The following is a 16,186-nucleotide window of genomic DNA, read 5'->3' as shown; positions in this document are numbered from 1 at the left end:
AAATTAAATAGGACAAACACCATCATCATTCTGTAGGTGTGGGAGCTGCTGTCCAGAGACACTGAGGCCCACAGAGCAATCATTTGAGTGTCTCCTTATGAGCATTGGGAGATAAGAATCCTTCACTAGGTTATCTAATTTAGTGCCCCACTGAAAGGAAAACCAAGGTGACCAGAAACAGTCCTAAATACTGACTCCTCATACAGTAGAGAAATAACAGGTGGGACAACATGCAGAGTACAGTATCCAAGGTAAGAAGGAAGATTGAAATCCCTATAGAACACACCTTAGGAAACACTCCTACATAAAAAAGAATGGCTTCTCTTCAGAGTACAAATTGTCGGTCACAGGACGAAGTCTGATGGGGAGAGCATTTTGGATGATCTGGGTGGGCCCCATGTAATCACAAGAAAAAGGAGAGCTGGGGAAGATGTAACAGAAGCAGAGTCAGAGCCATGCCCTGAGTTAGAGGAAGGTACCCTGAGCCAAGGAATTAGGATGGCCTCTAGAAGCTGGGGATAGGGGCAGCCCCGGTGGCCCAGCGGTTTAGAGCCGCCTTCAGCCCAGGGCGTGATCCTGGAGACCTGGGATCCAGTCCCATGTTGGGCTCCCTGCGTGGAGCCTGCTTCTCTCTCTGTGTCTCTGCCTCTCTCTCTCTCTGATGAATAAATAAAATCTAAAAAAAAAAAAAAAAAAAAAAAACAACTTAGAAGCTGGGGATAGCAAGAGGAGAGATTCTCTCTTGGCACCTTCAGAAGGAACCGGCTCTGCCAACACCTCGACTTTAGCTCGGTGAAACCCATTTCAGACTCTAGACCTCCAGAACTGTCAGATAATATGTGTTGTTTTAAGTCACTGTGTTTGTGATGATCTGTAACAGCAGCAACAAGAAACTAATACAATCTTGATTTTTTCCTTTTATTGGCCGAAGAGCCTGCACCTTCCTGTGGCTTTATGATGACCTCCAGGGCCTGGCCCTTGCTCATTTCATCTCCCTGGTACCCCACCCAGTACTCTGTGGTTTGGCCACTCTGGCCTCTTGGGATCTTCTGACTTAAAATTTTCCCTCTTCTCTCCATGCATCCCTCCCGTTACCTCTCGTACCTCCTACGGATCTCAGCTCTGGGGTTCCTGTGGACATCCATTCGAGAAGCATTTACGAAGTGCTAGTCACTATTCTGGGGGGCTGGGTATGTACCACAGAACATGAAGGCTCTCTGCTGTCCTAATGGGGTGGAAATAGGCTGTAAGTAAGTACCCAGATGATTAAACAGGATCATTCCAGATAGTGAGGACTGCTGTAAGGACCAAGCTGCATGCTGTGCTCATGGGCACTGTTAGATGGGCTGCGGGCAGGCCTCTTCAAGAGAAGCCATTTGAGCTGAGCCCTGAATGACAAGCAGCCTCTGGCCCTAAGAACCTCTTCCTTAGAGGAGCCTTCCCTGAAGCCATGGCCCCTGTCAGCTCTCTCTGGATGTTTCTGCCACAGTGCTTACCTGGTGTTAATAGACCAAATTGTGTCCCCTCCAAATCCATATCCTAATGTGCATGTGACTGTATCTGGCTATAAGGCTTTTATTGAGGTTATTCAGGTTAAAAGACGTCATAAGAGTGAACCCTAAGCCAATAAGACGAGAAAAAGACACTAGGGATGTGTGTGCAGGGAAAGGCTATATGAGGACACTGTGAGGAGGTGGACACCTGAATGCCAAGGAGAGAGTTTTCACCAGAAACCAACTGTCGCCTTTATCTTGGACTTCCAGCCTCCAGAGCTATGAGAAAATTCTTGTTTTTAGGCCACCAGGTCTGTGGCATTTTGTTATGATAGCCTCTGTCGACTAATACAGCTGATTTGCATTTTATTTTATTTTATTTTATTTTATTTTATTTTATTTTATTTTATTTTATTTTATTTTATTTATTTTTTCATGAGAGACACACAGAGAGAGGCAAAGACCCAGGCAGAGGGAGAAGCAGGCTCCCTGCGGGGAGCCCCATGGGGGACTGGATCCCAGGACCCCGGGGTCATGCCTTGAGCCACCGAGTCACCCAGGCTCCCAGCACAGCTGATGTGTAAGTCCACATCCCCGTAGCCACTGTGAGAGCCACTCGGCTAGCCTCTTTGTTCCCGGTCCTGTCCCTCCTATGACCCTAGTCTCTGCACAGTAGCCCAAGAGGACTGTCTAGAATGCAAATCAAGATTATGGCAATCCGAATTCAGATTCCTGGAGGGACTCTCAGGCCACATAGAACAAACTCCTCATTCCCATCATGGCCCTGCTCTTCTTCGCACCTTTCTCCCCTTACACACACGAAGGTAGAGGCCTTTGCTGCTCCCTAAACACGGAGCTCCAGCCTCAGGGCCTTTGCACTTGTCCTTCCCTCCGCCCGGGGGAGGCGTCTTATCTGTGCATGCCTGTGGCCTGACAGCTGTCACCTTCGGAGGCCCCCCTGCCCCCCTGCGGGTCCTGCCCCCTGGCTTCAGGGTCTGTGTCCCTGCTCTCCGCCCCGCTCCTCCGGGGGCATCTGGCGGCCCAGGGCACAGAGCTGACGTGGCGCTGGGCTGGCGCTTGCAGGACGGGGAGCGGGACGGGGAGCGGGACGGGGAGCGGGACGGGGGCCGGACGGGGGCCGGACGGGGAGCGGGACGGGGAGCCGGGCCCTGCACCCGGGGCTGCCGGAGCGCCGCGCGCCCCCGTCTGGGAGATCGGGGTGGGGGTGGGGGGCGCACGCCGGTGGCTCCGGGCTCCCGGTCCTCGGGGAGGCGCCCGAGACGCCAAGGGGTCAGCTCCGGGCCGGGCCGTCCCGCTGCCGCCCCCGGAGCGCGCACGCGGCGCCCCCAGCACGCGGGGTCACGCCGCCCGCCCGGGCCCCGGCCCCGGCCCCGGCCCCGGCCCCGGCCCCGGCCCGGCCCGACGTGGCGCCGCCGCCCCGGCAACCACGCTCGCGGGCGCAGCCAATGGCCGCGTCTCCCGGGCGCCGGGCGCGGCCTCCCGCCGCCAGAGGGCGCCGCACGGGCGCCGCCGACCCGCCGCCGCCGCCGGTCGCCGAGGGAAGCTGCGAGCGAGCGCCCGGGCCCCGCCGCCCGCTGCCCGCCGCCGCCCGCGCCCCGCCGCCGCCCGCGCCCCGCGCCCCGCGCCCCGCTCCCCGCCGGCGCGGCCGTCCCCGCAGGTAGGTGGGCGCCCCGGCCCCGCGCCCCTCCCCCGCCCGCGCGCCCCCGCCGCCGCCGCCGCCGCCGCCGCCGCCGCCTTCGCCGCCTCGTGCTCGCGCGCGCCCGGTAACGGACGGCGGGCGGGGCAGGGCGGCGGCGGCCCGCGGGGCCCCCGGGGGGGAGATCGGGAGCTCGGGGGATCGGGGGATCGGGCGCCGCTGCTGGGGCGGACGCGGGCAGGCGGGGTCCCCGGGCCCCCCGCTGCCCCCCTCCCCCGGGCCCCCCGCTGCCCCCCCTCCCCCGGGCCCCCCGCTGCCCCCCTCCCCTCCCCTCCCCTCCCCCCGCTCTCGGGCGGCGCGGCGACCCCTGCCATCCAGCCCGCACGGTGCCCGCTGGCACCTCCTCCCAGCCCCCCGCCCCCCGCCCCATCGCGTGCCCGTCTGTCTGGTGACCCCGGGCCCCCTCCCTCCCTCCGTGACCCCGGGGCCCTCCCCCTCCCTTCCCCCCGACCACCCTCCCCCCCAGCTCTCGGGCGGCGCGGCGACCCCGGGGCGCGGGCCCACAGCCCGCTGCCATCCAGCCGCCCGCGTGCCCGCTGGCACCTCCTCCCCCCGCCCCCCGCCCCCCCGTGCGTGTCCGTCTGGTGACCCCGGGGCCCCCAAATCCGTGTCTTGGGTTTGCGGGCGGGAGGGATGCGCGCAGCGCGGGGCCCCTGTGTTTCGGGGTGACCATCCCCCCCGCCCTTTCTTTTGCGCGGGGCGCGCAGCTTCCTGTCTTTATCGGGGACGCGGAGACCGCCGGGTTTGGGGTTTCTTCCCCCACCCTTGAGGAACGGAGAGCTGTCAGTTCTCGTTAGCGCGGAGGCTCGGCCGGGGACGGTCCTGGCAGGGGTGTGGTCCACCGCGGGGAGCGCCCGCCGGGCCCGAGACTGCGCCTGCGCCTGCGCCCGGGGCGGGGGGGGGGGGGGCTCGGCGGCGCCCGGCTGCCCTCGCGGCCCCCCGGCCCCCCGGCGCCTGCACCTCGCGGACGGGACCCCTGCTGGGACCGAGCGAGCCGGACCTCCCGGGGAGGGGGCGCCCGCTGGCCGCACGGTGTGTGCTGGGGACCCAGCTGAGTGTGCGCCGGCTGAAAGGCTGGAAAAGACACATCTGATTTCAAACACTGGGTAGGGAAAGGGAGGGAAAACCCAACAGTGAAAGACCTCATTTATGATTTTTTTTTTTTTTGTCTTTAGTGCATGTGAAGATGATAGTATTTTGAAACTAATTAGGTCGACTAAAATAAATCGTTAAGATGACTCACACCGGTTATCTTTTTACTTTTGTTGAACGTGGCAACTCGGAAATTTGAAATCACATATGTGGCTCGCCTTCTATTTCTATTGGACAGTGCTCCGCTTGAGCATCTGAGGGGGGGCAGGGCGGCTGGGAGCCTGGGCCATCTGCTTACCTTTTCCTGCTTCCCCGGTGGCATGTGGCCTCCCGTCCCCCAGGCTCTCAGGGAGCCTCTGCCTCTCTGGGTCACTCTGAGCCGAGCTGAACTGCTGAGCTGATTGCAAATGAGATCTTGTCCTCGTTTTTTTTTTTTTTGCAGAGTAATTCGAGCTAATGGACAAAATTGTCTTTGTTGAAAAATTTTCTCTCTCTGCTGTGTATCGGAATCTGGAAGTAGTTGTGTTAGGTGAGAGTCACAATCGGATCGCGGTTACCGAGGATGAATATTTGCCAGTATCTGTGTGGGCTCTGTAGAGAGCGTGTAGATTTTCAGGTGCTCTTGCCGCGAAAAGGACCTGGAAAGGCCTTCCTCTGAGTTACTGTGACTTTTGCTTGGGGGGTGCTGGTTGTCTGTCTCATAACAAAGTATCCATTAGAGGAGCCATTGTTTCGAGAAAGTGGAAGACTAGCTGTGATGTTTCACCGCCTGGGTTTGCAGTCTCTGAGGGTTGCGATGTAGCCACTTTTTTTTTTTTTTTTTTTTTTGTAGCCACTTTTGTAAGTGTTACAGAGTGAGCTAACTGTTGAAAGAAGGGGTTGACAGTAAAGTTGCTTTCACTACTTTTTGTTTGTTTGTTTACACCATTGCACAGACAGGCGGGAGTCTGATAATAGAATTTAATCCAGGCTGGTAACTATAATTTTTCACTTGAAATTTAGGGATCCCTGGTTGGCGCAGCGGTTTGGCGCCTGCCTTTGGCCCAGGGCGCGATCCTGAAGACCCGGGATCGAATCCCACATTGGGCTCCCAGTGCATGGAGCCTGCTTCTCCCTCTATGTCTCTGCCTCTCTCTCTCTCTGTGACTATCATAAATAAATAAAAATTAAAAAAAAAAAAGAAATTTAGAGGTACCTTTTTAGGCAAAGTACAAACACTGCGCCGTATACCCCGCCCACTTTCTCGTTTCCTGTGTGTGTCTTGTAAGACTGTTTAGTATTCATCCCTCGTGTTTTTATTTTTTTTTATTTTATTTTTTTAAATTTTTATTTATTTATGATAGTCACAGAGAGAGAGAGAGAGAGGCAGAGACACAGGCAGAGGGAGAAGCAGGCTCCATGCACCAGGAGCCCGATGTGGGATTCGATCCCAGGTCTCCAGGATCGTGCCCTGGGCCAAAGGCAGGCGCCAAACCGCTGTGCCACCCAGGGATCCCCATCCCTCGTGTTTTTAAACATATTACGAGTGGAGCATATTTCCAGATGCAGATTTTCCCCGGACTGGTATCCTAACTCCCTTGCATCTGCTGCATTCCCGTGTGAAACCCCTTGAGCCTGTCATTGTGTGTGCGTGTGCAGGGGTGTGTTTATTCTGTTCCCCTCGGGTGGCTTGAAAATGCCCACCTGCCTGTCGGGGCTGTATTTGCCTTTCGGAGCACAGTCCAGGGCCGACTTAGACTGCTCAGCCTCCTCCTGGCATCGCTGCCACTTACAGTGTGGCATAGCGTGGTGTAATGAGAATTCGGGCCTGGAGCCAGACTGTCTGGCTCTGAAATCTAGCCCTGCCACTTCATAGCTCCGATCCTGGACTGCTTGCGTCACTTCTCTGTGCAAAAGTGTCCTCATGGTACATATCTCTTGAGACTATTATGAGGATTAAATGATTCAATACACACACCACGCTTAGACCAGCGCTTGGCATCCAGGATGGGCGCTGAGGGTTAGCTGTTGTTTCTGCCTAACACTGTGGCCATCACGGATCACTTACGGTGGTGTCTTCTCTTAAGGGCAGCTAGTTTCTAAAGTTATCTTGTGAGGCCCAAATGTCATGGATATGAATACAGTGTCTAGCTAACAACATTGTGCATCGTCCCAGACTTTAGTATAATCGGTTTCACTCTACAGGCACTGAGTAATTAAGGAATTTTATTTGTAATTTTTTAAAAGATCTTATTTATTCATGAGAGACACACATAGAGAGAGAGAGGCAGAGACATAGGCAGAGGGAGAAGCAGAAGCAGAAGCAGGCCCCATGCAGGGAGCCTTATGTGGGACTCCATCCTGGGACTCCAGGATCATGCCCTGGGCCAAAGGCAGGCACTTAAATGCTGAGCCACCCAGGGATCCCCAAGGAATTAAAAAAAAAAAAGATTTTATTTATTCATTTATGAGAGACACACACAGAGAGAGGCAGAGACACAGGCCGAGGGAGAAGCAGGCCTCATGCAGGGAGCCCGACATAGGACTCGATCCCCGGTCTCCAGGATCACACCCTAGACTGAAGGCAGCGCTCAACTGCTGAGCCACCCAGGCTGCCCAAGGAATTTTTTTAAAAGATTTTATTTATTTATCCATGAGAGACATGAGAGAGAGAGAGAGAGAGAGAGAGAGAGAGGCAGAGACACAGGCAGAGGGAGAAGCAGGCTCCAGGCAGGGAACCCGACATGGGACTCGATCCTGGGTCTCCGGGATCATGCCCTGGACTGAAGGCAGTGCTAAACTGCTGAGTCACCCGGGCTGCCCTAATTAAGGAATTATAATGAAGATCCGGGCTATCTTTTCTCCCTACATAAAACTTCAGAATGATTAACAGATTTAAAATCAGCTGATGAGAGAAAGTTGATGATGCGGATCTCCAGCTTGCAAAACATGAGATAATTTAACGAAGCTTCTGTTTAGTTGAATTTCTTGCTTTACAGTATACTGTTCAAAGCTCTCCTGCTCCGCTCCCCTTTCCTTTAGGGGGAGGTGTGTCTGCCATGGTCTCCCCTGTTGGTAGTGAAGGAAACCCCGTCCTTGTGCTCCTGCAGGGTTGGCTTCTGGTCTTTCTCTCTGTCGCGGTCCTTAATGGACCACCATCCTGTTGATTTACACTCCCCCCCCCCCCCCCCAAAGGGTTGGAGGCAGAGTCCACCACAGCCAGCTCTGCCTGCCTCATCATTTCCTCCCTGGGCCCTCCTTTGTCCCACCTGTCCTTTAGTGAACATTTGTGCAAGGTGTTAAACTCTCAGGCCTCTTGAACTTGGTAGGAAGCATTCTCTTTACACTTGGCCATTTCATTCGTTCTTCCATTCAAATGTGTGTTGTCCTGGATCCCGATATTGGCTTACAGTCAGGACTAAGAAAGACGAGGCACCCCTAGAAGTGAGTGGCGCAGTGAGCTCGGGATGTGGCAGCAATTTAGGGGGTAAGGGAAGGCCTCTAAAGGGGATATGTAAGCCAGGACTCAAGGAGGAAAAGGAACCAGCTCTATGTAGTTCTGGGAAGTGTGTTTTTGGGCGAAGGGATGAGCAAGCACAATGCCCCAGAGACACGGAGCCCTTGACTCATTCCACAGGCCCACAGAAGGCCAGCGTGGTGGGAGCTGAATGAGTGGGTGCGTGAGAGTAGTGTGAGAAGAGGTCGGAAAGACCTTCCCGGACCTGAAAAATCACGGGAAGGACTCCGGATTTTATTCTCAGTCCTAGGAAAGCCACTGAAGGAATTAAAGCCGGGCTGTCATAACTGATTCTTGTTTTTAAAAGAGCTTTCCTGGGCAGCCCCGGTGGCTCAGTGGTTGAGCGCCTGCCTTCGGCCCAGGGTGTGATCCTGGAGTCCCAGGATCGAGTCCCACACCGGGCTCCCTGCATGGGGCCTGCTTCTCCCTCCGCCTGTGCCTCTGTCTCTCTCTCTCTGTCTCTCTCATGAATAAATAAATAAAATCTTAAAAAAAAATAAAAGAGCATTCCTTTTAGTTTAGGGTGGAAGTGCATGGGGGAGGGGACAGTGGAGAGGACCCAGGCCTAGAGCAGAGGCCGGGGAAGGAGGATATTGCGACATCTAGGCGGGATGGTATGATCTGTGATCCAGGCCAGGGGTGGCGGAGCAAGTCGTGGGAAGTGGTCAGATTTGGGGCGCCCTGTACGTATTCTACAGTGTCACTTGTGAGCTTGGTCAGTGGGTTGATGGAAGTGGGATGTGAGAGAAGAGGATGGTGCCAGGTTTTTGGTTTGAGCAAGTGGCGAGAAAATGGTTTCATTACTGAAAGGGTAGGTCTTTTGGGCGCAAGGTTGGGGTCGGCAGGACGGCCTAGCGTTAGGACCATTCAAGTCAGAAATGCTGAGTAAAAACCACAGAATTTCGCATATGGTATGTGGCCTTCCACGGATCAGCGTAGAATAGATGGCCTTCCTATAAATGAGGCTTGGACATCTGGGTAGCTCTTTGGGAGGGGAATATATATATCTCTACATCAGTTCTCACTGTCAGCTGCTGGGTCACATTAAAAAAATTTGGGGAGGGGGAGCGCCTGGGTGGCTCAGTCGGTTAGGGGTCTGCCTTTGGCTCAAGTCGTGTTCCCCGGATCTTGGGATCATGTCCCACTTCAGGCTCCTTGCTCAGCGGGGAGTCTGCTTCTCCCTCTGCCCCACCCCTTCCCCATGCTCTAGCTCTCTTTCTCTCACTCAAAATCTTTAAAAAGTTTTTTCTTTTTTTTTTTTTTTTTTTTTAAAAAGTTTTTTCTTAAATGAAACAATAAGAATATGAAGAGAAAACATGGAGAGTTATTTTATAACTTCAAAGTGGTGAAGGTATATGTAAGTGTGTCAGGATCCTGGTACCATGGAAGAGAATATTGATAAATTCAGCTACTTAGGGATAAAAACTGCTGTCAAAAAGTATAAAAACCAGACCTAAGGAGAAGGATTGTCATCAAGTGGGGAAAAACAATACAGCACCAGAAAAGACTACTTTCCTCTCTATATAAAGAACTTTCCTGAATGAGGAGGGTGCAGCCTGGAAGGACAATGGGCAAAAGACCCGAGCAGACAGTTTATGGTGAAGGAAGTACAAATGACTCTTAAATTTCACAAGCTGAGCAGCTACATGCTTCTGTCACTAATGATAGAAGGGCTGAGACAAAATCTGGTCACATCATCACACTGTTGTCACACTTTTCTCACCTCCCTGGTTGGCAGGAGTGAAACCTTGGATGACTGGCTGGTGAAGTGGCGAAATCGGGGCCCTTGTGCGTTGTTGGGCAGGGTCGTGTTATACCTTGGTGGTAGCTGGTAAAGTGAACAAACACATGCACCCTTTCCCCGACAGAACTCTTTTTAAAAGATATTTTATTTATTCATGAGAGACACAGAGAGGCGAAGACATAGGCAGCAGGAGAAGCAGGCTCCCTATCGGGAGCCCAAAGTGGGACTCGATCCCAGGACCCCGGGATCACACCCTGAGCCAAAGGCAGATAGATGCTCAATCACTGAGCCACCCAGGTGCCCCCAGCCGATGGAACTTCTTTGAAGAAAGACCTAAATGAAATGTCTGGAGTACTTGATGAAGTTTAGAGATTGGAAACAACCCAAATGTGCATCAGAAATTAGGGTACGACTGTATCACACAGAACATGACAGTTAAAGCAGCTTCTCGTGCTCTGAGAGGGAGTGACCTTTGAGGTCAGGCACTAGGAGATGAAAGCAAGGTGCAGAGCATGCTGGAACCCCAGTTTGTTTGTTTGTTTTTAAAGATTTTTATTTTTTCGGGATCCCTGGGTGGCGCAGCGGTTTAGCGCCTCCCTTTGGCCCAGGGCATGATCCTGGAGACCCGGGATCGAATCCCACGTCCATCCTGGTGCATGGAGCCTGCTTCTCCCTCTGCCTATGTCTCTGTCTCTCTCTCTCATAAAAAAATAAAAATTTTAAAAAAATAAATATTTTTATTTTTTCATGAGAGACACAGAGAGAGGCAGAGACACAGGCAGAGGGAGAAGCAGGCTCCGTGCGGGGATCCTTATGTGGGACTAAATCCTGGGACTCCGGGATCATGACCCGAGCCAAAGGCAGACGCTCATCCCCTGAGCCACCCAGGTGTCCCAGGGAACCCCAGTTTGTATACAGAATAACAGACACGGGATATTTTTATTAACTTTTATTTAACTTTAAATTTTGAGAGAAATTGTAAGCTCACAGGAAGTTGCTAAAGTGGTATTTGGAGGCCCATGAGCCCTTCATCCACTTCCTCCCGTGGTGCCATCTTACAGAACTGTAGTGAGGCATCAAAGCCAGGAAACTGAGATTCGTTGAATGCTGCTAACCAAACTACAGGCTCTTACTCTTACCAGTTTTTTTTTTTTTAATTTTAATTTTTATTTATGATAGTCACACAGAGAGAGAGTGAGAGAGGCAGAGACACAGGCAGAGGGAGAGGGAGAAGCAGGCTCCATACACCGGGAGCCCAATGTGGGATTCGATCCCGGGTCTCCAGGATCGCGCCCTGGGCCAAAGGCGGGTGCCAAACCGCTGCGCCCCCCAGGGATCCCAACTCTTACCAGTTTTACATACACTTGTGTGTGTGTATGTGTGTGTGTGTCTGTCTGTCTCTGCAGTTTTTCATGTAAGAAAAATCCCATGCAGAGATTTCATGTAACCACTGCACTGTCAAGGTACTCTGTTGTTTCACAGAATTTCTTTGTCAGGACATAGAAGAGACCAGTGGCAATGGGTGATTGCCCTCAGGAAGGGCAGATGGGTGGCCAAGTGGCTGGAGAGGAGACTCTCCTGTTGACCACCTAATATGAAAATCTTACTCCTTAAACAGTTTGCAATTCTTATGAGACATCTAGTAGAGCTCTCAGACGGGCAGAGGATCTCGAGCACTGGGCGGTGCAGAAGGTCCTGGAGGGGGGAGAGTGGCTGGGGGAGAAAGAAGGAGCTCTCCTGTTGAAGGCCAGCTGGGGGCTGAAGCCCCTTTCTTGAGGAGGGAGTGTGCACCTGTCATGTGCTGCCGATTTTGAATGAGAAAAGTGGCTTTTGGATTGACTTTATCAAATCCTTCCTCACCTGAAAATTGAAGCCAGATTTTAGCTGGATCCAAAAATAAGATGATGTGTAAAAAAAGTGTTCGTCTTGGGGATCCCTGGGTGGCTCAGCGGTTTGGCGCCTGCCTTTGGCCCAGGGTGCGATCCTGGAGACCTGGGATCGAATCCCACATCGGGCTCCTGGTGCATGGAGCCTGCTTCTGCCTCTGCCTATGTCTCTGCCTCTCTTTCTGTGTGTGTGTGTGTGTGTGTGTGTGTGTGTGTGTGTGACTATCATAAATAAATAAAAATTTAAAAAAAAAGTGTTCGTCTTTTCTCTTTCAAAATGGGAAAGAGGTTATATTTCTCAGGTGAAACTTATCTACGATGAAGAAAATCAGAACGGATTGCCAAGGGCAGGAGTGGGGTAGGGACTAGCTGGGGAAGGGGTCTGTGGGAACTTCTAGCCTGCCAGTAATGGTATTATGTCAAGATTGGGGTCTGGGTCTGTGTCACAGGAACATATTCTTTGTCAAAACCTGCCTTAAAACTATGCATTTTATAAGGGAAAAAAGTTTCTGCATTTTACCTTAAAAAAAAACCCAAACTGTAAACAAATCCTGAAATCTAGGATGATAATATGTTGGCTGAGGCGCTTACTGATGAATTATGATTGATTTGTGCCGCTTTGCAGTTTATCAAAATAATAAGGTGGATTGATGGATGGACCGAGGGATGGGCGGGTGGATAAAGATGGGCAGATGGGATAAACAATGAATAGTCATTGTAGAACATAGTATGTGGTGTTCATTGAGAAAGATTTTTAACTTTACGGTTTGTACAGTTTTTCATAATGCCGTTTTGGGAGAAGAAGACTATAAGAACATGAAATTCCCTATCCTACTACTTTTGCGTATCTATCCCCTGATACTATGTTCCTAAATATTTAAAGGAGGCAAGTGTTTTGTGCTATTAAAAGAGCTTGCGACTTATTTCCTCTTAATCACCTGCTTGAGTTGTCAGCTCTTTGCCACATGCCCTTTGTCCTTAAGAGGTCGAGGTTCAAGGTTTTCTGGCACTTTCTGGAGAAATAGCCCTAAGGCTATTAACTCAGTGGATTATCATGATCCTGGAGTCCCTTCTTAGCCAACAGAGACCTCAAACTAATTCCCCACCTTCCCTGTACAGAGGTTGGGAGGAAGGTGTCTTGTTCACCGAAGACCGGGAAGAGTTCTTGCTTTGGGTCACCTTTTCTTTTGTCACTGACTTTCAGGCCCGACTGCTGTGACACCCCTGAGTGCTAATCCGAGTGCCTTTGAGCCAGTAAACTCTGGTTCTAAATTGGCCCCACTTTATTTATTTTTTAATTATTATTTTTTATAGATTTTATTTATTTATTTATGAGAGACAGAGAGGCAGAGACATAGGCAGAGAGAGAAGCAGGCTCCCTGCAAGGAGCCCTATATGGGACTTCCCGGGACCCCAGGATCACGCTCTGAGCCGAAGGCAGATGCTCAACCTCTGAGCCACCCAGGCGTCCCCAGGAAGCAAGTTTTAAAGGTACGCAGTGACAAGGCCTTTCCCTCAGTTTTCTGCCACTGCTGTGGTTCCATCTGGAGCTGTTTTGTGGATGTATAAGCAAATGTGAATATATAGTGTCTCCTCACCCTTTTATTTTTTATTGTATTTATTTATTCATGAGAGACACAGGAGAGAGGCAGAGACACAGGCAGATAGAGAAGCAGGCTCCACGCAGGGAGCCTGACGCGGGTCTTCAGGATCACGCCCTGGGCCGAAGGCAGATGCCAAACCACTGAGCCACCCCGGGATCCCCTCCTCACCCTTTTATTAAGAATCAGAACAGGGTCATTTTGTGGACACTCACACCTTACCTGTGTTTTTCCAGTGCAGTTTTCTTGGCACAATCCGTTTCCTTCTTGACAGCCATTGAGTACATTTTTGATCCTTTTCTCTTACAAATACTCCTTAAATAACTTTGTACATGCAAGTAGGGATTAAATTGTTTTTTGCTAAGGGAATGGTCAGACATGTCAAGTGGAAGTGTAGGAGGAACCCCATACACCTCCCATTGCTGCTTGGGACAGGTGTCCATATTTTTCGTGGTCTTGTTTTATTCATTTCCACCTGTTCATCCTCCTTTAAGCTAGATTACCTGCAAAACAAACTCGAGAAATAATGCCATTTTACTTCTGTGTCCTGGGGTTTGTAAACATTTATTTTGGAAAATTTAGAATGTTGACTAAGTAGAAAGAATCCCTGTGTTTGTCATTGGTTGGCCACATTCTACTGTTTCGTCCCCACCCCCTCCTTTTTTTTTTTGGTTGCTGGAATTTTTTTAATTATTTTTTTTATCATTCATTCATTCAGCTCCACACCCAATGCAGAGCCCAGCTCGGGGCTTGAACTCACAACCCTGAGATCAGGACCTGAGCTGAGATGGAGTTAGACACAACCACCTGGGCCACCCAGGTGCCCTGCTGAAATATTTTAAAGCAAATCCCAGATAGATCATTTCACATACAAATACTTCAGTAAAGTGACAACTTAGGCAGAATATCAAAATGTTTAGAACTGACAGTATTTAAAAAAATTATCAGTTACACACCCTTGGGGCATTCCAACACTTGTCCCCACCCCTACCTACAGTTTTTTTTTTTTCCTACCTACAGTTTGTAACAGATTTAAAAGTAAAACTACAAATGTCAAGCAATAGTGAAACTAAAACATCTCAGCTATTTACTTGAAGCTTGGGTACGAGTTCCCCATCCATCACATGAGTTCAAATGTACAGTTTGTGTGAGAAGATGTCCTCTTAGGCTTCAACCCCAGTACTCATCTCAGGGTGACCATGCCCCCTCCTCACCCCTGCTAGGGGACATTAACAAGGCCTGGAGGGATTTTTGGTTGTCACTACTGGCATCTGGTGGATGGAGGCCGGGGTGCTGTTAACATCCTATCGTGCACAGGGTGGCCCCCAATGATAAAGGGCTGTCTGGCTCAAGCTTCTGGGTGGAGAAGCCCTAGTTTAGGACACTGGGCGATGGTGCTTTATCACAGATCTCTTCCCTGTGGTTCTCCTTTAACTTTGTTGGGAATTGCTTCCTGAACAGTGATTAGGTGGGGGGCAGACACCAACAGCATTGACTTGTGTTGACATTTGCCTGCGTCAAGTTGAAAGTAAACCCTTACTTTCTAGAAAATTCCAACCGAATGACTTTATTCAGATTTTTTATTCTATCAGTTGTATGAACAAGGACTATTTCAGAAGTTGGCGTGACAAAATATGTATAAGGTTTCCACTCTGCTCACCAGGAAGTCAGGCCCCTATGAGGCAGACGGATGTGAAAACTTTTCACGTCTGGAGAGCTTCCAGAAGCAAAACAAGGCCAGGACTGTTTTAGTGGCAGCTTATGCGTGCGTGCGTATAGAAAGGAAAGAAAGAAAACCTGGAGCTGAAGGGCTGGGGAGAGAAGAGGCGTGGAAGAAAATGACTTTTTTCTCGGAGATTCTTTAGGAGGAACATACAAAATCAGTGTGGCTGCTCGGCCTTAAAGGAGGGTGAAAAGCTGATGCTTCCATGTGGTGGGCCACAGGGACCTTCTGGATCAGCCAGAGTGCTTGGCATCAAGGACCCCGGGGTCAAGTCAGCAGAGAGGGACGAGGCCACAAGTAGTTGTGCAGCAGGACTGCAAATTATGCATGGTACCATCACGGGGCCTTCTGTAACTCTGTGCCTTGTTTCTTTCCAGATTGATCATTTAGAAAGTGGATGTGTGGGGTAACATGTCCAGTGTGTCCGAGGAGAGAAGAAAAAGGCAGCAGAACATTAAGGAAGGACTGCAGTTTATACAGTAAGGTTGCACCTGCGTTCCCGTCCCGTGATGCAGTTGACCCTTGGGCAATGTAGGCTCAGGGGTGCAGGACCGCACCCCCCCTCCCCCTGCACGGTTGAAAGTCCACGTATGATTTTCGGCTCCCAAAACGTAACTACAATAGCCTACTGTTGACCGGAAGCCTGATCGATAGCATCAACAGTTGTTGAACACATTTTATACATTATATGTGTTATTTACCATATTAAAATAAAGTAAGCTGGAGGAAAAAACCATTTGGAAAGTCACAAGGAAAAAAAATATGTTTCTAGGCTTTTATCATACTTACAGAAAAAAGATAGAGTTCTAAGTGGACCCACACAGCTCAAGCCTGGGTTGCTCAAGGGGTCAGCTCTGTTTTTCTGTATTAGACTAAGAAACCTTAAGTCCTGTTTATGAGTCTTCTTATTCAGGTTTGAAATTAGATATTTTTATTGAGCAATAGTTTTTGCTTTTGTACATTTGATTACTTGGGTGTTCTGAAATGTACTTTACCATCACTGATTTTTTTTTAATTAATTTTTTTTACCGTTGCTGATTTTTATTTATTTTTTAAAAAAGATTTATTTATTTATTTATTCAGAGAGATTGAGAGAGGCAGAGACACAGGCAGAGGGAGAAGCAGGCTCCTTGCAGGAAGCCCGACATGGAACCCGATCCCGGGTCTCCAGGATTACACCCCAGGCTGCAGGCGGCGCTAAACCGCTGCCCCACTGGGGCTGCCCCCATTGCTGATTTTTAGAGTGAAAATCCTTTAGCATCTCTGAACATGTTAGACTAAGAGCAATTGGAACCTGATCCCATCAGAGCACTCCTGATGGCTGAAAAGTGACTTGAGAATGAACTTGCACACAGGGCTTTTGTAATCAAACTTAAGAAGCTTGGGCTTTAACTAGCCTTCTTGAGCCTGGCAGTGATGATACAGCCCAGGGCT

The 16,186-nt window shown here is 50.7% G+C and overlaps 1 protein-coding gene across 1 annotated transcript in view; it reads left to right on the top strand.

Annotated features, from left to right (window-relative positions):
• Positions 1-3,112: 3,112 nt before the first annotated feature.
• Positions 3,113-16,186, top strand: part of ZC3H7A (zinc finger CCCH-type containing 7A) — a 39,143-nt gene continuing 26,069 nt past the window's right edge. Inside the window, exons 1-2 of the mRNA XM_077906661.1 lie at positions 3,113-3,171; positions 15,130-15,231. Coding sequence (XP_077762787.1) covers positions 15,164-15,231 — 68 coding nt within the window. The 5' untranslated portion in view covers positions 3,113-3,171; positions 15,130-15,163. The remainder of the gene's footprint in view (positions 3,172-15,129; positions 15,232-16,186) is intronic.

Source organism: Canis aureus, chromosome 8 (assembly GCF_053574225.1).
Source record: "Canis aureus isolate CA01 chromosome 8, VMU_Caureus_v.1.0, whole genome shotgun sequence".
In the NCBI taxonomy this organism is placed as follows: Eukaryota; Metazoa; Chordata; class Mammalia; order Carnivora; family Canidae; genus Canis; species Canis aureus.
The sequence above is the reverse complement of the archived record's forward strand: the minus strand, read 5'-3'. Positions and strand labels throughout refer to the sequence as shown.